Source organism: Amblyomma mixtum, chromosome 3, assembly GCF_055824585.1.
Source record: "Amblyomma mixtum isolate Tamu chromosome 3, ASM5582458v1, whole genome shotgun sequence".
Lineage (NCBI taxonomy): Eukaryota > Metazoa > Arthropoda > Arachnida > Ixodida > Ixodidae > Amblyomma > Amblyomma mixtum.
Window position 1 is genome coordinate 297,633,858 of NC_143014.1, and position 24,391 is coordinate 297,658,248.

Consider the following 24,391-nt stretch of genomic DNA (forward strand, 5'->3'; position numbering starts at 1 on the left):
GTGCGAGACGAGCATGCTATCCACTCCGCCATGCCAGCTTGATGGTTTGGAATAAACAAAGGCGCGTCTAGTGAATACGGGGTCTTCGCTCACTGCCATCCTCCTCCCTTCCCTTTCGGCGAGGTTTAGGTTTAGGTGTCCACCGAGTTATGAGAGACAGTTATGAGATTTATGAGTTATGAGATTTCCTTTCCTCAAAAACCAATTTACCGACGAGCGAGGCGTAGAACCGAATGGGCGATGGCGTTCTATGGACTCCCTGGTAGCGTTGCAAGACGCTGTCGCGTTCCACTCTTAGAGGCGAAGCTTAACATCTTAACCACACATCAGTGACCGCACTTTAGGTCAAAAAAGTGCACCCCCCCCCCCCTCCTGAATTTTGACGGGTGTCCACCGAGATATGTGAGACAGTTACTGCGTAATTTCCTTTCCTCAAATACAATTTTCATTTTCTTCATTACAGGCCATCTTTGTCTTTCTTCTTTCACTCCCACTTCTTCCCTTCCTCTACGGTGCGGTTCAGGTGTCCACCGAGATGACAGAGAATTAGTGCGCGATTTCCTTTCCTCAAAAAGCGTTGCGTTCAAACGGCAAGGCATCGCGCCGAACGGGTGGTGGCGTTCCGTGGACTCCCTGGCAGCGCTACAACACGCTGTCGCGTTCCACTCCTAAATGCGAAGCTCAAGCGTCATTAATTAGCATTTAATCAGTATTCAGGCATTAATCAGTAATTAACCATTAATTAATGATTTTTCATGACTTAGCAATTAGTACTCAATTACATGTGACGCCACCAGTGCCACAGAAGCAGTCAAAGTGGTGCGGAAAACGCTTTCGCCTCTACGCACTTTAGACAGTCAAAGTGCCCCTGAATTTTTGGTCACGCAGTGCTCATTAGTATTTTCGTTGACGCGCTGGATGAGATAGGCGCGCATATCCAAATGCTTCGCGGAGGCGTCTGAGCAGTAGCAGCATGAAAAATATGGAATCCCTAGATCGGCCTGTCAGGCTGGTAGGCTAATTTCCAGCTCACAGAACCTTTTAGAAAATACCTCCAACTTCGCGCCCGCAATCGTTCATCGAACGGCGATGCCTTATCGTCTGAGCCCTAGGCGTTAGAAAATCGGGGCCCAGTGATCGATGTGTTTGCTATGGTAACCATCACCTTGTTTCTCGATTTCAGGTGCCTGTTTACGAGGATGGAGCGAAGATTCCTAAAGGCGATACTTTTCCTGGCATGCGTGGTAAGTGAGGTTACCGTCACTGGCGCTCGCTACCATTTCTTTTGCAGCCCCTCTAAGAGTATTTGGCTTCACCGTTTTCTGAACTGTTGACCTGGTCCTGTTTGGTTGTCGCGTCCTAGCCGAAGACATCTTCGTTACATTGTGTATGAATGTGCTGCGATGCATTGGAAAGCTGTTCGGACGCTTCGAACCCTGTCAAGTAGGAAACAGAATGACAAATCAACAAAGAAAAGAAGGATCAATCGACTGAAACAGCACAGCGAAACAGACTAAAGTCTCTTCACATTGAATCGAAACGAGCGGAACTATAGGGACGAAATCAAAGGCCATGACTGCAAGTTAGATGGCTCCGTGAAGAACGGCACATACCAAGAGCGACTTTCTCCGCTAGAAAGGGCGTCTTGGGACCGCGGTGAGCTGCGCATGCGCAAGGAGACGGCTATTCAATCTGCTGCACTCACGGGGGACGGGCGCCTTATAATTACGCGCGCCAACACGGTGGAAAGAAAGAGAGGGTCGAGCGAGGCAAACGCACGCACGGCGGTTCTTTCGCCTGACCCTCTACCGCCAGCAGCCTTCGCTTTCACACGCACGGGTCGCGCACTGTGACTTATGCGCCAGCGCAACCTCCGCCGCAGGAATGGCCTGCCGGGCTCATGTAAGCGCGCTGACTGCACGCGTGCGTGTACCGTTAGGGCGAGAAGCCGCTGCTCTCGGATGAAGACAGTGAGGGAGAGAGAGTCGGCGTTGTACGTCGTGCCGGGAGACTAGGAGAGGACGGAACGAAATATCACTAAAAGAAGCGTTTTCGTCCCCGCCTTATTGTTGCCCGAAAACCCCCAAGAGAAACAAGCCGCGAATGAAAGCGCTGACGCTGGGCGGGAGTGCGCAGAGTACGACCGGCAAGGTGCGCCCGGCTCGCTGGCACGTGTGCAATTGCCTGGCACTTGCTGCACGGACAGCGCGCGGTGGCAGCGGCGACTCGACGGCGGGACGTCGGCTCGGCCCCGAGAGAAGGGAAGAGGGGAGGTAACGCGCGACCTCTCACGGACAAAACCGCAAGCCAGACGGGCGACCGGCCGAGCGTCGCCCCTCGTCACGAGCGCGCGTTGCTGTAAGGATCTCTCGCTGGTCGGCGGCCGAGCGCGCACTTCGCGCCGCCGGGCCGCGCAGCGTGAAGGTCGTGGATGTCTTTATCGTACACCGAGAGACATTGCCTCTGTTCTTGCCCACGACGGAGAGAAAAGGCACGGCAGGAGGCGTTTCCTGCGTGGTCGTCCGGACGAGTGGCGAGTCGGGGATGACGGATGATGTCCGCACAAGGCGGACGCGATCCGTACTGTGGCGCGCCTCCCGTGGACACGCGATGTCTCTGTCTCGCGAGAAAAGCAAGAAAGAGAGGGAGTCGAGAAGAGGCAGAAGGGCTCCCAAAATGCCGTCCGTGAAGGACGAGAGCGCTCTTGGCTGCCTTTCTATGAGGCGCGGGAACGCGGAAGCCGGTCCAGAATGATCGAAAGCGTGCTTGATGAGGCGCCGTGAAGAGTGTGCGCAACGGTGCAAACATTTCATGCTGAGAACAGAGCGGCGACATGTCGGTACATTGTTCCGCCTTTCTTTCTTTCTTTGCCGAACAAAGAAGACCTCACAAAGAGAAACCGAACTGTCAGGGTTGGCCTCTGTTGTTGTGTCGCTTCTACAGGCGACGGCCCCACGGCCAAATGTTGCCGATTTCGGTTGGAGCCTTATTCAGAAACTAAAAAGAACGTCGTTCGTTCCATTGATGCCATCAATGAGTAGCTGGAAATCTTTTTTAAGTCAAGGTCTTGATTATCCAAGACTACGCTCTAAACACGAAATGAGTAAAAAAAAAAGGCAGTAAGCTGTCCTCTAGCGCACTCCCTTCAAGGGGCAGGTTATGCTGCCCCTGGATAGATTTTCATGAGTAAAAATACGAAATACGGTTGGCAACAGAAACAAACTTCATCTTCAAAACATGCGAAGTTCGGGCAGTTACAAACATTTTAACCGAGGTTTAAATATCCCCTGTTTGCTAATCTCAGCACCCCTGGTACTTCGCCAGCATACCCTACCCCTAAAAGGGAGTTGGCAAAAGGACAGCCTACACCCTTATTACTCCCATATAGGCTTATTTGTGTTTAGAGCGCACAAAATTAAGCTCCGTATGGCAAATACATAATACGCAATCTGTGTTGTGTCGCACAAGCTGTACCGCTAGCCCTCTCAGCTCACATTGCATGAATTTTGCAAACCAGTGAATGTAGAGATGTGCTGTACTTGCTTGTGAGCACACTACCCCCCCCCCCCCCCCGTCCTCCCCCCCCCCCCCCCCCCCCTTGCGTTTATTTTCTGCCTAATTCTCCATTTGTGGCGCAGCTGACGCCGTTCGGCCGCTGCCAGGAGGGCGTCCGCGACGACAGCCACGTGGAGAACGTGGTGCACAAGGCCGTCGCCGACGAGTTCAGCAGCGAGATCCTCACCAACCGCACAAGAGGTGAGCGCACCTCAGCCGCCGTGGAGCGCTGTGCAGTGAGCGGGCCGTCGCCTATTCCTTCGCGGGGCGAACTATTCCCGAAGTCTTGCTATAGCATTATGTAGCAGGTGCGCGGGCTTGCTAGTCTGCCGACTTACCAGGTCGGCAGGATTTAAATCGCTCGCACGGATCGCGCCGTGGAATAAAAAAAGTGGAATGGTCACAATCTTCATAATATATCTTTTACTTTGTAAACTCAGCGCGCGACCAGAACAAAATTTCAATGATCCGAAATCTCCCGAGTGTAGAGGAAGGGATTGCAAGTGTGCCTTGCATAGGAAGGCGAAAATATTATATTTTTGTCCTCGCAATATAAACCAGCTGCAGAATTGACTCTGTAAATGAACTTAAAAGGCAAAATTGGCTAGATTCACCCTTTCTGGCTTCTGTTCAATATCTGTCCCAAGCATCTCGAGGGCCGTACGCATGAAATCACGATTGCTAGTTCGAATTCGAAATATGCGGGAGGTGAAGATAAACAAAACTAAACCAAACAAACAACTAAGGCACTTTCTGCTTACCAAGAGCAGAAGGTCATCGAATGTGGATTTTTTGCCAGTGCAGATGCTGTGTGAGATTACAGTTTTGAACGAGGAGCGTGCTGTAATTGTAACGTTGGGTATCATTTTTTCAATTTGGTCCCAGTGTCAAGGGAATGTACAGGCCACCCATTTAGCGCGGGTGTATATATTAATGCAGTGAATGGGTGAGGGGGGGGTGGCTTTGCGCATTACGGAAAGTCGCATCCGTCCTGCCCTGCTCATATACCTCTCTGTCCCATGCGCAGCGTACCTGTCGTGTGCGTCTGGCGAAATGGTGGTGAAGATCAACTTCAGTGAGCCCTTCCGTGGCATCACGTACGTAGACTACGACAAGACAAGTCCCTGCAAGTTCTATGGCGACGGGAGGAAGTACTACGAACTCAGGATACCGCTGAAGGGGTGCGGCACCAAGCAGGTAGGCAGAAATGCCAAGTTCTGTAGAGGTGGGAAGATCGAGCCTTTAGAAGGGCTGGCTTTTTCATGTAGGCTGCGCTTCCCAGGCCACTCAAATCACGTCTTCATGCGTCCAGCGACTGCCGTGCATCTCGCAGAATCTACAAAGTCTGTGAAGTGTGATAGCATACACAGGGTGTTTCACTTAAGGGTTTACACAATTTTTAAAAATAGGCCCTTTGAGTTAGAAGGGCGCTTTTTTTTTGGCATAGCATTGTCAGCGGCGTAGTACATCAGAATACAGCTAAGGCGTGCTAACTAGCAGGATGGTCATCTAATATTGAAGCGTTAACTCTAACTACTACTGTTTTAGGCTCCTTATTTATTAAGAGGTTTGTAGCCCACGGTAAGTTAGGTGCATATCAGTTTTCAGAATTTTGAAAACGCGGTTGCCCTCGGCGCTGTGGCTCAACAAACCCGCCAGCTAACAAACCAGCCAACCCGCCCTGCAGAAAAAAGCTGGCATTGACCATGTATAGTCGCGATCAATATTACCTGCAACAGACCGGCGGTGACTTCAGTGCAGTTTATAGCAACTGAATGCACACTGCAGACGACTCTACCCTATCTATGGGCTGCTGTAGTTACATGGGCTTTCACTACAGCTCCCAATACATCGAGAAGAAAGCTTCAATCACATCTTATGTGTTACAAGTCATACTGGGCGCGATTGTACACGCGGAAGCTGTTACGCTAGCGGTAGCAGATTGCCGTAAACATGACTTTGTGGACGGTTCGATGTTATTATTTTCAAAGCACAGGAAGGAAACGGTCTGATTTTTGTTTTCTTTAGCGCGTCGTATACTTTAGGCGCATAGTTTCTGCCACCATGCCCGCTTGGAGAGAGAGACAGAGAAAGAAAGAAGAGATTCCCCATGCCGATCTGGCCTGCGTGTTGTAGTTAGAAAAGATGGATGAAATCGGTTGCCTGTTGGATTCTGTGAAATTTGGTTTTACTCTAGCTGATACATGCTGTTTATTTGGGTGCCTTTTGAAGTGCCGCAACTAAAGTTGCGTAATAAGTATAATTAAATCTCCTTTTAGTCCTTTGAGAAAGTTCAAGCAGCTAAACGCTTGGTGTGTTTACGGCTGTATCAGTATTTACGTGGACTGCTTGGTGCTCGAAGTGACGAAGCAAACACTTCCATGGGGGGGGACAGCGTAGAAATATAGATGTCTGAAATGCCGTCTGTCTCGGAACCCTATTATGTGGTTTGTAATCATCCCTAGATCGAGCCGGCACTGAAATATGACGAGCAAAGCAGAAAAGAAGCAATTTAATTTTTGGTCGTCGACAGGTTGTTTCCCACGTGTTTATTACATGACTTCGCTAATTCCAACAACGTCAGCGTTTGCACGAAAGCTTCTTGTCAGTTTTGCAGGTGTCACCCTACATTTATTGCCTATGCCTGAAAAGGTACCCCTGCGTACGTGCGTGCACGCGTAGCACCGAGAGCAGAGCAGTGCTGGCGGCCATGTGGGGGAGCCACGTGACACGCCTGGGGAGCGCCCACTGCAGGTCCAATGAGCTGTGGGCGCTCACTGGTGGCGCGTAAGGAGGGGCGACGAGTAAGGTGTTTTCTCTCGAATTGAGTTTTTCTTGAATTACAGTTTGTCTAGAATGGACGGTTGCATCCGAGGAAAGTTCAGCCCAAGATGAGGGATTAACCGCAGATATAAAAGGCGGATCTCAGAGATATCAAAGGCTTTCGAAGCTTTCTCGAAGGCGAGCCAAGAGCAGTGTGCGAAATATTCCGTAGGTTTTCAGAAGCACCAGATGTACAGTAGGGAAGCAATGTGCACAAAGGGGGAAGGGGGGGGCACCATTTATTACCTGTCCCTTGAAGCTGACTGTATGGCAGAAGGCAAGGGGGGGGGGGGGACATTTTTTGCTTTTATTTTACTTGGTGCCTGAAGATTAACTGAAATTGGGCATTTGGTTCACCGGAAATCTTAGGAACATATTTCGGTGTCACTGTACAAGCGCACTGAAGGCGTACAGACCTTGGATATGTGCTAACTTATACAAAGCAAGCAAAAGTGACCGCTGTCCATATGAGCTGGCGAACGGTCAGCGGTGCGTGTTGCCTATTGGAACGAAACCATGAGTATATAAACTAACGCTGGCCTCGAGCCTCCGTTTCCTCCGCACTTTCCAGGGCCATCGTGTTTTTCGAGTTTCTTGTGCGGCATGGTGCTTTTCCTGAGACTTAGTATGCGTTGCGATTAGGTGTCGCCGGTGAATGCAAGTTCTAATGTACGTGATGCAAATTCAGCACGCCCCATCACGTACTCATAAACAGGCCCAAGGCCGCGGCTGAGTTGGCAGCGCCTGCAATGAAATTTGTCTCCTGCTCTGAACGGTATGAAGCGAACCAAGATTAGCTGCAGAGAGTCGGCAATCAGGGCACGGGCGCTGCACTTGCGACAAGCATGTTCAGAGACACTGAAGCACGATATTTTTTAAATTTTTTTTTGCTAAAGAAGCATGGAATGCTGGTGTTAAACGTGATGACTTTGCAAAGCTGAAGTTTCGTGAACTTTGCTGTGAAACTGTGCGAAATTACCTTTGATTAACTTGCGACGCCCCTAGGAAGATCATATCGACAAGTGTATAACAGGCGCAAAAAGGCCAGTCGCCAACTATAGCCTCGTTTATATGAATGCGCCGGAATGCGGCTGGAGTCGATTTTTTTCGAGAGAGAGCGGAATTTGAAAGCCAAGATGCAACTCTTGCTGTACTCTCATTCTTCAGTGTTTTTGTCGTTTCCTTCAGAAAGTGGACTCGGTCCACTTTTGTCGAATTCATGTAAACGTGGTTATATTTCTGAGCGTTGGTTTCCCCAGTGCGGTGAAAACCCGGCAAACAATTCTTGCATCCAAACAAGAATTATGGAGAAAGTTTCATTATGGGTCACTCATCCAGAGCCAAGTATTTAGAATTTTTACGCCGTTTTAACCTATAGACTATGATTAACCTATAGGTAGATGAGGATCACTGAGTGCTTTTACTTGGCAGATCAAAATTCCCCCTTTTTGGAAATAAACTGATAGATGCTTGCGTTCCGGGCAGTCCTGACTGCCTGAAGGCGATGAAAATTGAAATTTTTCACCAAGGCGAGAGGAAAATAACATTGAAGGTGCTTAATTATACTTTGGTGAGAATTTGACCCTTTAGGGGCCATTATTGCCCTTGGTAACTTGCTTTGCGGTCATAGTAATACTTCTTCGCTTTTGCGTTTCTTTTTCGTCACGTCGCTCTGCGCAGGAGGCCCCCCGAGTCTTTATCAACAACATCATCGTGCGCTTCCACCGATCCCTTGAACTCGAAGAAGATGAAATCAAGACCATCATCTGCCGGTATCCTCCTCCCCTAGCGCCACCACCAACCAACGTGATCGCACCCATGTGAGTGCCACTTTAAGTTCCTTTTCTCACCCAGAACTATCACCGATAGGATCTGAGTGCAGAAGTCATCATGAATCAGTAAACGCGAACGCGTACCCACGCAAGAAGCCAGATCGGTCCTTTATATACATCATCAAATCACCAGATTCTACAAACACAGCCGCACGATGCTGCCACCCCGCCACTGTACCTTGTCACCCGAATACAGGGCCGCATTACAACTACAGACGGGATGCTTCATTTCACCCTAACTACTCTCATGGGCCATTCAACGCGAAATGAGACGCGCCAAATTCACAACAATTTAGATTCGGCTGAAAAAAATCATATCACTTACGACAGTTCCCAGCAGAAGTGTAGAGGCCTTGGTTTGGAGAAAAAAAAAATTCTCTAAATATCATGCTGCAAAGTGTAAGAAATCGCCTTAATGTGAGCATTTTCAGAAAATTGTTGTTCAGGAACTTTACCGTGCCGAAAAAGTTTGTCTCCACATGTATTCAAGCATTGAGATACCCTTTGATGCCCAAAAGATAAGCCGTGGGTGACGTCATTTTGGTTCCAAATAGAAGGGCTTCGCAGGAGAAAAAACTGAAGATTTCCGTATTTTTTACAGTAAGTTTGGAGTCTTACTTTTGAGAAGGAACTTTTTTGCTGTACTGTTTGAAAGCTTGTTATGGCGTCGTTTGCGTTAAGGTTGAAGACTCTCTTTGCGTTGTTCGTCTATTTAACTACCAATATCTCGATTTCTGAGAAAGCGGCCATATTGACGGACAGAAAAGGCTATGTGGGCAACGGGCAACGACAAAAAATTGAAAAATACTTTTTGCTGTTGGCGAGAGATAAATTTTTGGAAAGGAGCGCCGCATCGGTGTGGCGAGCAGGCGCCTACACTGCTGGCAACACGTGGCGGTGTCCGCTACGGCCGAGCGAAACACGCTCCTTCGATGGCGTTCGGCCACCAGACGATGTCTACTAATTCACTGGTAATCAGAGGAGGCATCGTCATCCACCTGAATTCGAAAGGCCAAAGCTTCTCTAGCAGCCTGTGTCGTCTAATCATTCCCATGGTAAGCGAAATTGCGCTCTTAAGCAATCAGCACCTTAATGCTGCTTTAATTTGCAATGCTGTACATGTCATAAATGAAATTGCATGTGGTGGAATGCTGTTTAGTGTGTGTGTGGACTATATATTCTTGTGAACAAAAATGACACTAAAGTAGACAGGTATTCCGCCCTTACTTCAATATGCCTGCATATCAACGTACGGTGCCCATACACAAGGCGTCCCATTTAATTTGATACAAATGGTTTATTAAACATCGCATTCGCTATGCACCACGGCTTCGGAAGTTTCATTATCTGATCAGAGAGATGCCTCAATCAAGGGAAGTGTATATAATAAATGGTTATCCATCTAACACGTTCGGACTGGCTTTTCAAATCCTGCATATAGATGAAAACAAAAGGGAATAACGTGACACGTCCTGTATACCGTGAGCATTCCGCCAAAACAAATAACTGAAATGATGAAATGGCTGTTCTGGGCTGTCTTATCAGGATGTGTTCAACGCTGATGGCCAGTACTAATGCTTTGAGTTACACCGGAAATAAAAGCCACATTTTACCTGACCATAGCAGTTGCTGTCGCCAGAGCGATGCGACTCTTGTTTAAAAATTTATTTCTCGCCAAGAACAAACAGTACTTTTTCCATTTTTTCATATGTGCAACAAATTTAACGGTCTTACCATTTGACTGTGTCTCTTTGTCGCACGCCCTTGCCCATTTAACGTTTTCTGTCTCTCAATACGGTTGTTTTCGCAGAAATCGAGACCTTTGCAGTAAAATTAAAGAAGAACGTAAGGGCGGTTTTGAACTTTAACTCAAACAATGCTATTCCGACAACACTGAAAATAAATTCTGTCTCCACAAATTTACTGCAAACATGCGGAAATCATGAAATTTTAATCCTGTTATGCGCTTTTTGTTTGAGCCAATATGGCGCCCTCCAGGGTTTATCTTTTGGGCCACGACAGGGCATCTTGACAGGGCGAGGAATGATTCTTGAAGAAAAATTTTCTAAAAAATGCCCTAATTAAGACGACTTCATACGATTTGGAGCATGATATTTGGAGAAATCTTTTTTTCTTCAAAGGCCTCTACACTTCTATTGGGGCCTGTCTTAACTGATATGAATTTTGAAGCCAAATCTAAAAGAACACATATTTGGCGCGTTTCCTTTCGTGTGGAATGACTTTCATGCTTACACTCCACTTCCTCCCTCAACTTAACACCTGTGGCGTGCCAAAATTCGCACTCTTCCACTACCTATGGGAATGCGCTTCCACACAGGCAGTGCCCCTCAATTGGCTTGAATCAGGGGAAAAAATAGCGCCAAACCATGCATACCACAAGAAAGGAACGAGGACGAGACACAAGCGCTAACTCACAACTGAAATTTTGTTGAAGCCAGGAAGCACCTTACATAAGGTGAAGTTTCAAGTCAATTGGCTTCGAAATGCTCTATCGAGGCTCATATGTTTGACAAACTTGGTTGCCAAAAAAAACAAACTTGGATTGAAGAAACAGTAACACTGTGGTCGGAAGCTGAAGCCTCAGCAATTAGCAATTAAGGTAGTCATGTAAGTGTTTCAAGAACGTGCACTTGATGAGTCTCCCGGCTACGGGTGAAATTTATTAAAAAGTCATCGCGAACCTAAATGCATTAACAACTATTGAGTCATGAATAACTAGTTCGTACTGACCTAAATGCAGGTAACGTAGGACTGGAGTGATAAATATACCTGTAGACACGCGCCTTGCTTGTCTCCTGTGGTCTGTGCGTCGTCTCAGTACTGTAAAAAATATGTATTTTGAATTGGTTTCAAAATGAAATTCTTTCAAATGTCTATCGTAATTTAGAATTTTCCTTGTTCTTTCTAAAACTAACATCACGATTAATTGTGCTAATAAATACCGTGATGGTTTCAGTTATCGGCACAGCACAAAAGTGTGTTGCAGGACGGTTCCCTTTGTTGACGCTTGCACAATCTGCACGCCAATGAGAAGCCTCACTCTACAGTCAACAAAGAGCTTTCCTAAAATGCACGGATGCAGGCCACAGTGGGATCTGATAAAAGTATGCAATAAAAATGCATTGTTCTGCCACTCTTGTTCCTTTGTATTTATTTTATTGCTTAGCTGCACGGACGTTCATTCTCCTGTCGTGCTTGTCTTCCTTGATAGCTCAAATGATTAACCTTAGAATTCATTGCTTTGATTTCGTTCATATCGTCCTGACAACTATGCCTTTATTTTTCTTCCATTGTGCAGTATCGAAGCCCCGCCAATTCTGCCGGCCACGAAGCACCCAAAACTGTCCGAGGTCGAGCTGCTGCTGATCATCTGCGCTTTGCTATTCCTGACCCTTCTTCTATTGGGCATCGGCATCGCTTACTACTGCCTGAAGAAGCGTAACATCAAGGTTGTCAAGAAGAAAAAGGGCATCTCTTCGGCACCCGCTTCGGAGATCACCACCATTGGCACGCTTTCTATGTTCGATCCTATCCGCATCCCGCGAGCAATGGCTGCCTCAACTTCTGGTTCAGAAGCTGCACTGCTTACGCCCGTTTCGGCTCAGCGGTCTGAGACAATACCATCTGACTACCCAAGCGAGTCACCGTCTTCAGCCTCTGACGCCGAAGAAGTTGTTGAGCAGCGACACGTTGTTGTGTCGGCAGTTCCCGTCCAGAAGCAGTACGACAATGCTGGTTTTGCCGGCGAACCATACCCTGTGGATGCTGAAAAGGCGGAGTCTTTGTCGTCGGTCCATATAGCGACGGTCTATAAGCCCTCTATACCTAGGGCGAAAGCGAAGCCTTATCCAATGGACCAAGAGCGTGAGGAATCGATATCATCCCTGCAGCAGGCGCAGATGATCCTCAAGTCAGCTTCGGCAAAACAACTTCAACTCCAAGCCATAACCGAAAGCGAAGACCAACTTGACGCTGAGACTGTGGAGAAAAGCTACGCAGCAGTCTCTCGCGTTGCTGCTGCCCCTCCAACAGCTTACAAGGTAGAGCCCCCCGTTTACACAAAGGTTCGCAAGAAGGAAGAACCGAGACCACCGTCACTGTATGGCAGCATCCCTGACAACGATGACTGGTCTCACTCGGAGGTTGAGTTCGCTGCTGACATGAAGCCGCTGATCCGAAAGCCCAAGCGGACAACTCAGATGGTCACGGATTACCTCGTCACCAAACAAGATGACACAGATCTTCGTGAAGACGTAACAAAACGGCGCCAGGACACCTTGCGTTCTTTGGCACTGCCCTCGGAGGCTCCAGACACGTCTGTGTCTGAGATCACTGCCATTCCAGAGACTGCGCTGGCTCCACGCAAGCCAAAGATCACAGTCAAGAATATTGACGAAGTATTCGTGACCACGGAACATGAGACTATTGCAACAGAGCACGTCGTGAAGACAACTAAGGACACCACTGAACAGCTCGTGAAGTCTCCGACAACGCCGCCTTCTTGGGACGTTACTATCAGACATTACTCACCGGAGGACGATGGACCATCAGGACCAGGCTCGCCTGCTCCTCCACGATCGCCTTCCGGTCAGCCACCGTACACGGACAGAAGAACCTGGGAGGACGACACGACAGAATTAACCCGAACCACTGCCACAACCACTGCCGACCATCGCCTTCGGACTAGCTTTGAACATGAGTCGAGGCCGCCTCGCAGCAGCGTCACCCCTACGCCACCCCAGTGGGACGTCCTGAACAGAGTGATCAGCCCGCCGCCTGTCGAAGGTGTGCAAGATCTAACGCCTGATGTGAAGACCAAGTGGAGGACACTTGTGACCGTCGATGATGTCTTCCGCACTCTCGTTCACGAGGCCACTACCACAGAAGAGTTCGTGCGGATAAGCCATGACTTCCGGTACGAAGCGATGTTCGAGCGCCGCGTGTGGGACGTTATTATACGCGTCCTCACTCACCCAGACTACCTGCATCCGCCCATTCAAGCCGAATTTCCCCCGGAGGTTAGGCCTCCACGATACCGCAAAAACCAGGAACAAAGGCGCAAATCATCGCTACCTCACGTGCTAGCCGGTGCTGGAATCCCGGCCGACCTGAGGTCGCTTCCAGAGTCACACCGGTCCAACTCAATTGGCGACTTCGACATGAGGTCCATGACTGAGATTGACGTGGACTTCTCACGCCTCGAGCGAGAGTCTATTTCAAGCGATTACACTGTGCGAACGGGTCTCAGCATCACCGACCGCGCCACGTCAGAGTTTCTGGAAGACATTCCTAGCGTCGAGGGCCGGGCTTCGATCGACGGATACCTGCCCGTCGTTGAGAGGATGACTGCCGCTCCTCCGGTCGGCGTTGACACGGATGACGCTCGCAGCGATGCCACTTTTGATGTGCCCAGTGGCCGTTTCAGACCTGGCGGCGCACAGGGCGCCAGCCGCACGTTCATGGAGCGCTCTTCAAGACAGTACATTGAAGACCTGCCAGGCAGCCAGAGCAGGATCACGTCGGACCACATGAGGATGCAGACCTCGCGTGTCGTTAGGACGGGAGGCCTGGAACGGGCGCCCAGCATGGATGGCAGGGAAGAAATCAAGTCCATTACTGAGCAGGACATATACGACTGGCTGCGATGATCAGGTGGCTAACTTCCAAGCCCTTCCGCTGTGCTAACCCCACCTGTGCAGCGATTTACCGCGGCGCACCACTGCCTCCTCAAGACGACTGCCTCTTCTCGAGTGATACTGTGCCACAAAAGGATCCGAGGTGTAGCGATGATGCGTGCTGCTTTGCTTGAATGAATGAACGCAAAACTTACTCAGTGAACAAAAACGGCGTCAAAAGAACTAAACGTTGCGCGGCGAACTAACTACAGTGTGCTGCCTAACTGCTTTTAGTAACTGCTCCTTGATGCTTTAAGTAGGCATAGAGGTCAGGCAAAAGGTGAAGCCGAGCAACATCTGACACTGTTTCTGAGACATCCACGGCTATATTACACTGTTCATTCTTTATATCCCTGACGTTTTTCATCTTAAAGCAAACAAACGAGCAAACAAAGAAACAAATAAACAAGTAGCTTTTGTGCTTCCTTTTTGCATAGTTTACTCATCTATGTTTGCCCTTCAAGAAGAATGCAAGCCTTTATGGAAGCAGGATGACTGAACTCTATTGATGCATGGAGTGCTAACTTTCTATATCTGCTAAAGCAAGGACTTCTACTACGCTTGCCATAACGGACCAGCTTCCGGCCGAGGAGCACGCGTGAGTGTACCTACTGCTGAGTTCTAAGCGTCAGAGTTGGAGCCAGGAAATGATACTCGAAAGCGTCGACGTCAGTTCCCTGTGCTTGAAAACGGAAAGCATGGACAGTTATTTCGTCCGTGTGTTTTCCATCTTCTTTCAGTCATTGTATACAATGCTAAGGGAAAGCCAGCTTTTGTGAACGGCTTTACTGCCATTTTGTGTCGCCGGAGAGGCCCCGTTAAATCAACATGTAAAGGAGTAAAATAGTACACATACTAGTAGCTTTGTTTCGTAAACATTATTTCTGTTTACCAGTGTGTCGCGTCGCTTTGAGAAAAAAAAAACTCGTGCTGCATAGACTGCTTGTTTTGTTTTTAAGCGTTCAGTGTTCGCTGCCGTTGACAGATTTACGACGAGGCCTTACTGCCATTCCTGTATTTATTAATCGAGACGCGTTAGAGATGAAAATAAAGCGCATTTTACACCACTGCTTTGTAATAAAACCGAATCAAGAAACTGCATTTCTTTGTGTTTCAGCTTGAACAACGTTTCAGAACGGGCAGACTTACAGAATCTTGACCTGTCTAATAAAGACGTGAAATTGGGGTGGTTGGAAGAGATCCATTGCTAAGCAACTCCAGAAAGACCAAGATGGAGAGAGATGAAAAATAGGACAGCGTGTGTTCTGTCTCTCTTTGGCTTAGTTCTGGTGTTTGTGACGTTATTTGAACTACATCACTATGCCCATTTGAGTAAACGTAGACGTTTCGTTTTACTCTCTTATCTTTAAAAAAAGGAGTCACATTTATGATAAGGTCAGTTTTTCATTTGCTCTGCAAATGGTATGACTCGAAATACCGACTTTAGGATAATTTTTTTCTGCAAACACGTAGTGTGAACTTCTAACGCCAAAAGTTGTTACCCAAATTCCGTGCAATTTACACGCAGCATGTACCCTTCTACACGCGACTTCATCAGTGTCTTTGGCCCGTCTAAACAGAACCAAAATATAACCAGCAACCTATCTGAGGCCCGGGGCTTTCCAAGACAGCGTGAACGTATTATGCATGGCCCGTAAGGAATTTGTTTTATTTATTTATTTATCAATACAGTCAACCCTCATTTGAGGGTCATTACAGGGAGGTAAAATGAAGAAAAAAAAGCATATATACACAAGAATGAACAAGCCTCTTCGTGCATACAATACAAGAGAGCATAGAAACGCAACACAATTCACACCACTGCTGTTTGTATAGCCACCTGCGACACAAAAAGAAATCAGTCAGTTGACAATCAGTTACGCGCACACCTTCAGAAATCTCATGCCTAGACGGAATCCCCAAGTGCATTCAGGAACGCCGCTACACCTGTAGACTCAGCAACGTGAGCGGGCAGTTTATTCCAGTGCTCAATATTTTCCCATGCAGCGGGAGGTACTGCCTGCGAGTTGTACAGAGGGCAATTCTCTAGAACACGTTTAAGGCGTGTTTTGGGATAAGCATGCGATATCTAGCGATAACATTTGGTTCAATATGGTCTGGATGAAAACATTTGCAGTTAAGCTCATAGGAATTCATCGTCATTTTTTGACTTCCTGGTCATAGCGTCTTTGGGAGGTATGAAACAGACATTTCAGTGGTTCTAGGTATGTGTTTTGCCCTCTGTACACGTGCCTGTCACTGCAGAACGTTTCGATGAACACTTTCTCCAACCACGGTGAGCTTTTGAACTCCATGCAGGCACATACTCCATCCCATTAATTCCTTGCAGCACTCAAAGATGCGATGAGTGCACAGGCAATGTTCTGACGCTGCGAAATGTAGTGGCAGTATAAAATAAGCACCCAGGCATATGGGACAGCGTGCTTCAAAGTACGCATGCGCCACCGCTGCCTCATATCGAACCTTAACGTACGCTCGCGGTACGTAATCAATTTCCCGAGTTTATCATGTGCGACCCTTGCGTAGTCTGAAACATCTCCAAAATGGCGGTGCCTTTTGAAGCAGGACCCCTCGCCTCGGACTGAATTCGTCATTGTTTGCCGTTTTCAGTACGTTCACTGGCCATAAATGGGCACCGGGTTTTCGCTTCGGCTCATCACGCCTATAACAAAATGTATGAGCGATAAATCTGCTGGATTTTTTTTTTATAGAACAATGATTGTGCCGCTTCTAGTCCTAAAGAAGAGCGTCTGTTTGTTGACAAACTTGTTTCCCGTTCTAACAACGAGATGGCGCCACTAGGCCAAACTTATCGTTGCGTCTCCGTTTGCGTACGCTTAAAGGGCCACTGACCAGGGTCCGGACATTTTTGAAAAACAAGCCCACTGCATAGATGAGGCATCGAAGATAACCTCTGCAAAATACTAGAGCCATGCGCGCCCCGAAAAGCTGCGAAAATTCAAATCAAAGCCCGTTCGTTCTTTCCTTCCTTCAAAAACGGGCCCCGCCCACTACTCTGCACCCCGCTGACGTCAAGGGTGGCTACTTTCGCTAAAGGCACTCCATTGGTGCATCGTTCTGACTGACGGGAGAAGGTTGGGCGTAGCCTTGGCGTCGCGTCGTCTGCACAAGGCTTTCCGCAGCGCCTTCTGTTCTGGCTCATGCCTCCAAACCCGCATGAAGGAAAAAAAAAAAAAAAAACTGCGGAGGGAGCGTGCGGCGACAGCCTTGAACCCTTGCCATAAAAAGTAAAAAATAGTAAAACTGAGGGAGTTGGTTCGCCCCCCCCTCCCCCCCCCCCCCCCGCCGTGATCACGTCACGAGAAGCTCTGCGTGCGCGCTCCCTTCTCAGTTTCTTTTCTTCTATGCGAGCCCCCCAAAACAAGGTTTTAATTAGTAGTGCAGCAGAGCCTTTCCCTCGCTCGTCCACTTGAGCGCTCCGCATAGACACCGCTTATCCTCCATGCATCTTGCGTACGCCCTGACTCCAATGAACGACATGGGCTTCGGAGCGGAGAAAAGACACAAACACACAGAACACAAACACACATGAAGAAAAGCAAACGGGCGGTTGCCGGGTCCGCACTTCGCCGTGTGTTTCGAACAGAAACGACTTCCGCCCATCCGCTCGTGAAACGGTGGGGAGGCCTAAAAAAAAAATGAAAAGGTGGCTCGCTAACTGGGAATGACAAACAGATGTATGAAAGGGTGCGCTCGCTAACAAGTCTAGGTGGTCGAGCCGATCGCGCCTCTCGATCGTTCAGTGTGCGGAGAAAATGCGACGACGCTGTTTCAGCCCCAGCAGCAAAAACCAAGAAAAGAATTCTATTGAAGGCGGGGCCATGACGTAGCCCCGTGACGCACTCCACAGACACCACGCCTCCGGCTTACGTCGGAGAAGGAAGGGGTGATTTTGCCTTGCCGAGCCTACTCGACGAGGAGCGGGAGAGAAGAATTTCGAGGAGGGAATGGAAGGAGAGGAGGCTCGCTGAAAGAGAGGTAGAGAGTGTCTGCTGAGCTGGGGTGGTCCGTGGCCCTTTAACTAAATGTGCGAATGTGACAAAAGGCGCGACGCCCCGCAAAAAGCTTGCATTTAGCATACGTAAGCGTGCATAGCTTATCGTATATAGACACCGTCGATTTATACTCTTTTCTAATCATACCAGTGTACACCGCGAGCAGACGACACGCAGACGGCTAGGCGCGGATGAACACATTTAACGAGCTCTCCTGATTGGCTGAGGAGGTCTGCCTTTGGTAGTGCTGCAAGTTAGTTATGGGATGGAGTATAGTCGCGAACAGCGGGGAGGGGGGGGGGGAGTGATTTAGTTTATTTATTTGCAATACTCTGGTCGCCTTTACTAGGCCTAGAAGGTGGACGTACAGAACTTGTACACTGAATTGAAAGCTACATCTTGATTGGGGGGCTGTGGCCCCCATAATAGGCATGAGGAGGGGCGCAATTTCTGTCCCATATTTTTCACTGCTGCCCTGAAGACATCAACAGAAGGTACTGGTCAACTCCCCCCCCCCCCCCCCCCCTCTCGGGAAGACCTGTGCACGCCTATGCAGGCAGGCGTATATTGATATTGGTTGCTTCGACTATAGCCCTTGTGTAGTGGCAGCGCGTGTGGCTCAGCCTCATTGCGGCCAGTGTTCGAGGTTAATGTCGAGTTCAAATGTCAGGGAAAATGTTCAGTTGTCACTCGGTAACTCTGATATCACTTGGCGCGTTTGACAGTTTTCTAACGTGGCACCCTTTTCCTGCGGTTTACTCAACAATGAAAAGAAAAACCTACTGGTACTCTCAGATGATTCAAGCGACAGCACGAGTAGGGCCGAGTGAGAAAATAAGAAACCGACGTAAAGTATATTCCTGTCCGAAACTCTTCACTACTTGTAGTCCCATAGAAATGTTACGGTAGCACTAACAACGTGTAACAAGTTAACATAATAAGGAGGCGAATAATAAGCCTGTTCAAGTCAGTAGATAAAAGAGCTATTGGACATGAACAAAATGTCAATGATCGCCGTCGCGTGTGTTCAAGCAAATCGTTTTTGAAAACATAGCACAAGAAAGGCACGGACGAAACAGATGTGGACGGGACAGGCGCTCCAAGCGAATGCTTTCTGACTTCAGTTTCTCAAAGGGCCGGAGTTGTGGAAGAGAGAAGTGGAAATTCTCCGAAATCGCAGGAATCCTGGTGCTGATGAAGGAATAAACAACTGAGTTTCTGTTGAACAGGAGCGATGAACAGCGACATGCGTTCGAGCCATCAGGCACTCAATTTGGCGGCGATGGTAATCCATGGTGGAAATACTTAAGCGCCCGTGTGCTGTGCCATGTCAGAACACGTTAAAGATCTCCCAAGTGGTCAAAAATGATCCTGAGCCCTCCACTGCGCACAGCCCGTGTATGGGTTCGGGACGTTAGACGCCACAATGAACGATTTAAAGGGACATTGTGCACAACTCCATGCAGCTATTGTTTTCCGTGAAAACTGCTGCTCTGGCTGTTTCTAGCTGTGCTGACGGTTTTCTTGCAGCAAAAGACGCATTTATAGGCGAGGAAATTTGATCCTGCCAATCGATTCAAACTCGTTACGTCCTTATTCAGAAGGACAGGTTGCCATGGTTTTGAAGTGAATAGCGGTGTAACGTGTGGCCCCTGGGACCTGCGGAAAAAAATGGTTTCAAAAATTCATTTCATTTGCGAAATTGACCGGCTATGACCGACACCTGTATTCCTTTCTTTTTCATCTTTTCCAGCTTATAAAAGCTCTGTTTTCGTTCAGACTGACCTCTTTGTGATTATAACGCGTTACCATAATGATGCAGGCCGGATTCAATTTTTCTTCAGTGCTCTTTTAATTGATTAAAATCGTTTTGCTTTCAGTCTCAACCTAATTCCACAAATATATGCATTGCTGAGGCTACAACGCCGAGACTCCACATCCGGTCCCTACACGCGTCACTACACAGTCACTACACAGCGTCACTACGCAGCGAAAGTTGTTTTCACTTAACGCCAGGAAGCTGTAATTGTTAGCTCTAAGCGTCTAACATTCATTGAGAACGTAATTTGAATGGAACCCCGCCAGATCTGCCCTGTAGAAGTCAGTACATTGCACACATAGTCGAACATGCGCTGAACTAAGTGGTACTCATGTCACTCGAGTAATGCATCTCAGAAACGACGTTTGAGATTCAATAAAATCAGTGAATAAGTGAAGTGAGTCGACGTAAACTGCGCTGCACCTGGAGTTTATTCGTTTGCATAAAACCGACTGAAAATGCCGCGCGATCTGCATTCACAATCGGTGCTGTGAACACATATAAATTATCTACTCGGAGAGCAGTGAAACCATTCCATATTGAAAGCCTTTTGATTGAATTCGTGTCCTCGGGCGGCCCCACGAAGAGGCCTTACGGAGTGGTCCCCGCTCCTAAACCGGAATGTCGTGGACTGAGTGGGCGAGGGAAGCATGGGTGCTTGACAATACTCTACGATTGGAGAAAGTTGCCTCTACCAACTACAGAGAATGACGAGAGCGCGAAACGCGCTATTAGAGGAATATCGTCAGATGGAGTGCTCCAGGAATGAGCACGCATTTGTTTTATGTTTGTTTTCTTCCTGTCAAGACGGTCGACAAATCACAGGGGTACCTTTTTTTCACAGTATGGTTGCATTCACTAGCGTGTGCTTGGCGCCGAAATAAAAGAAAAGTCTGGGTAAACGGTAAGTACAACGACATCAACTCTTGTGCAGTGAGGCGCAGTCGCAGAAGAAAGCAACAGGGCTCCGCCGCACGCGACAGCAGCCGCCTACTAAGAAGACAGGCCCAATAACACTCCTCGGCAGGCTCCGTGTGGACGCGCTAGACCAAGAGCGTTTTTGTAGCGAGAGCTACAGTGGCCGTATTCTCGCCGTTTCGCTGTGGCCGGTGGCCACACCGCGAGCTGAGCCGTTGCCTAGCAACCGCCGCAGCTGGCAGCGCCGCTCACCCCGCCATCTGGCATGACGTCAGAGGAGGAGCCGGCGAAACCGCGTTGCAACAACAGAGGAGGAGCCGGCGTTGCATCGTACATATAGAAGGGGCGGCTCGGTGGGATTCGTCGGCAGATATGGAAAGTGAGTCGGAGAGACTGAAAGAAGCCAGAAGCCAGGCTTCGCCGTCGGAACGAAACCAAGAGGAGGCAGCGAGCCGGGGAGACGGAGGAAGAACGAGCAAACAAAAACAAGAATAAGAACAAACGAACAAAATAAACAAGAACTCAAAGTACTGTGTCTCAAAGTACTGCGGTCTCAAAGTACTGCGGTCTCAAAGGCCTCAAAGTACTGCTTGCTACCTCACCGACAATCGGGTCGTCTTGGTGACAACTGCGAAACAACAAGATGAAGATTTTGAAAATAAATGCGTTACACTTAAAAATGTCTAGTCTTTAATGTAACCATAACTTAACAATAGGTAACAACAAAACCTAAACACTGAGGCGTACCAAGATAAACGATAAAGATGTAACCGTAGGGATAAGCAAGATAAAGAATAATATTAACCGTACCTGCCGCTACGCACATGCAGGCATAACTGAGTTAAATCACAGGCAATTTTTTTCTAGTTTCAACCCTGCCATCAGGTATAGAGCGTACCAGGAACCCTGAGAAAGGTGGCAGGGTTGGATTGGAATTTTTGACAGTGCGTATGTCGTGTGCAGTGCCTCCGAGTGTGTTCAGAGGGCAGTCTTGACAGTAAAGGCATCTACGTCTTACATGTAAACTCCGGATGCAGTGGACGGAGTTTGGACTCACGCCAGTGCACATCTTAGGGGGGCAGAGTATAGACGCAGCGAATTTGGGACGGGAAAGGAAAAATTACGAAACGTACTCTATTACAGTGGTTAGCCACCAGCAGCAGGCGTGCAGGAGATTCCTCAGTGTCACCGTATTGAGTTGTCAAGCTCCCATGGACGCTAAGCTTGCTTTCAAGAGACAAACATGGACGAATACTACAGGCAGGGAACGCGTTTAAGAATATCAGGAGGAACTGACTCCCTTGGGTCCTGTTTCGACTTACGATTTATATGTATCATTTTAAAAATGCAGCAAGTGCACAAAGAATTCACAAGGTCCTGTCAGTTCACTTTATTCCAGTGCTGAATAATGAAATTCTCAAAACGGCCCCAAATATTTCAGAATTCTTAACTCCTTCCATGGGCCGCCGTATTTGATAAATCTTTTCTTTCCTTCATTTCCGTTGCCTCTTTGCCATCGGTAAGGCCCAGATTTGATAGCGGAACCGCGAAGGAACCATTCCTGTTTGTTATGCGAAATTTCGGCGGTAATGACGTCACTACGAGTTTCCCCGCATTCTCCAACGTAGTGAGGAGAAGCGCGAACATCGTACGGGACTTTAATCTAGAATTATTTCACCATTTTAAATGTTATCGCAAAAAATACCTTGCATGCTTTACCTGTAAACTCCATACATTCCAGTTCTTGATTAATGTCGTATACTAAAAAAACACAATTCAAGCTTCGCTTTAATGCTCGAAAGGTGCAATGACATGTTGTGCAAGCCATGACATATTACGTTTACCTGCTTGCCTCGACCGACAGTGAACAGAGGTCGCGCTCTTGATGATCGAGGAGCGCCGCCTAGTGCGCTAACCGTAGCGCCGAGGAATAAGAGCTAATCTGATGCTATTTAACAAATGAGGGCAGATGTCAAGGAGGATAAATTGCCGCGAACCGGTTTCCTATTTTGTCGAAGTGCTTCTGACCGAAGGTCTCCTACTGGCCTCCGGAGCCTGAGACCATCCTCTAACTGAGCTCTCTGGTCGAACCTGCTTACTGTGCCAGTTTACTAGATTAAGCCGAGATTTCTTCCTTGCTCGAAGCAAACGCGACGGCACGGCCAGGTCGGCCTTGGCTTAAGCGGCAGGAGAACCAGGAAGCAGTATGATGAGGAGGGGAGATATCTAACTAATATGGAGGAGGGGGGCTCTCACTTTAGAAAGTGACCTAAAGGTCACTTCCCCCATCGTGTCTTCTCCACTTGAGGGAAACGGCTAATCGCAGCTGTTGAAGAGAAAGGGAAGAACTATGGTGGTGATTTGAAACCCCCGCGTTCATCTTGCAACGCAATGACTCAGAACAATTGGGTGCATGCAGAGCCCTCTAGGGACGGCAAAAAGCACCAATGAGTCGCCGGTGCATCGAGAGAGGGCGCCAGAATCGGCCTTGTGGCAATTTAGGCGGTGAAATTAAAAATGCAGTCATGGGTAGCAGAGCGGGTTCAGAAAGGGTAGGCGCTTAGATGATAGTCTGTTCGTGCTTAGTAAATGCATAGCAATAATTAAGGCGGAAAACAGACCACTGTATTTAGCCTTTCTGGACATAAGCGGCGCATACGACAACGTGGACAGGGAACCCCTCTGGAACATATTAAAAGATGCAGGTATCGGTCATGAGGTCACTGATTTTCTACAAGAAATATACCGAGATAATAAAGTTGAAATTACATGGGAAGGGGTAAAAAGTACGACAACTAGGAGGTAGACAAAAAATTAAGGGAAGGCTGTCCTCTATCACCGCTGCTGTTGATGCTTTATGTGATAAATATGGAAAGAACGCTACAAGGAAGTAATCTAGGTTATAATCTGCCGTACAGATTAGGTGGAAATATCGTCGAGCAACGGATCCAGGGTTTAATTTATGCGGACGATATCGCACTGTTAGCAGATAGCCAGGAAGGTTTGCAAACTCTGGTTAATTGTTGTGGAGACGAAAGCGATGCTCCATGTTTCAATTTTAGCGCAACTAAGTCAGGTGTGATGATTTTCAACGATACAGTAATCAGGTGCTCACAATAAAAGGCCATGAAATACCCAGAGTGGCCAAATACAAATATTGTGAGACGGGAAACAGAGCGCAGGATGGAGCGAGCTTTAATGGCACCCGCAAATATGGCGACCAACCCTTCGAAGAAGAAGATGAGCGATGATGATGGATATGTACAGATGAAGACGAAGGTCGCATGTTGTGCTTACACTTTCTCCCCTCGCGTACGAAGGCGACCGGCCCGGGCGCAGGTTATAGCACAGTAGGGCGACGGGCGAAGGGTTTGAGGCGGGAAACATGAACAATCTCGGCACCTCGGCAACGACGATCATTAACAGGATGAACAGGGGCAACGCGATAGTTCACCGGGGACGTTTGTTCGAGTACAGTATACGGACCAATATAGCGGCTCAAGAATTTTTCACACAATCCCGGGGTACGCACTGGAGTCCACAGCAGTACAGTGGTGAGCAGCCTTGTCTAGAGCGCTTGAGCAGTGCGCACTTGGTAACAAAAACCGAAATTAGAGAGCAGCCCCTCATTAGAGGGCAAAGTTTTCGTGCCTGCTTTGTTTACGAGGCTATCTGGCGCTACTTCCGTGCAAGCGTTGCAGCTGGACCCTA

General features: G+C 48.2%; 1 protein-coding gene across 1 annotated transcript; it reads left to right on the plus strand.

The window, feature by feature from the left end:
- The first annotated feature begins 1,187 nt into the window (after positions 1-1,187).
- Positions 1,188-14,973, plus strand: LOC149355328 (uncharacterized). Its single transcript, XM_089583760.1, has 5 exons — positions 1,188-1,244; positions 3,639-3,756; positions 4,583-4,752; positions 8,059-8,198; positions 11,530-14,973. Exons 1-5 carry the CDS (start codon positions 1,200-1,202, stop codon positions 13,877-13,879), a joined length of 2,823 nt encoding a protein of 940 aa, XP_089439886.1. The 5' UTR covers positions 1,188-1,199; the 3' UTR covers positions 13,880-14,973.
- The last annotated feature ends 9,418 nt before the right edge of the window (positions 14,974-24,391 follow it).

Coding starts and splice junctions, on each gene's coding strand:
- LOC149355328 (XM_089583760.1), top strand. CDS start 1,200: ATGGAGCGAAGATTCCTAAAGGCGATACTTTTCCTGGCATGCGTG. Junction 3,757..4,582: donor CCTCACCAACCGCACAAGAG/GTGAGCGCACCT, acceptor TCCCATGCGCAG/CGTACCTGTCGTGTGCGTCT. Junction 8,199..11,529: donor ACCAACGTGATCGCACCCAT/GTGAGTGCCACT, acceptor TCCATTGTGCAG/TATCGAAGCCCCGCCAATTC.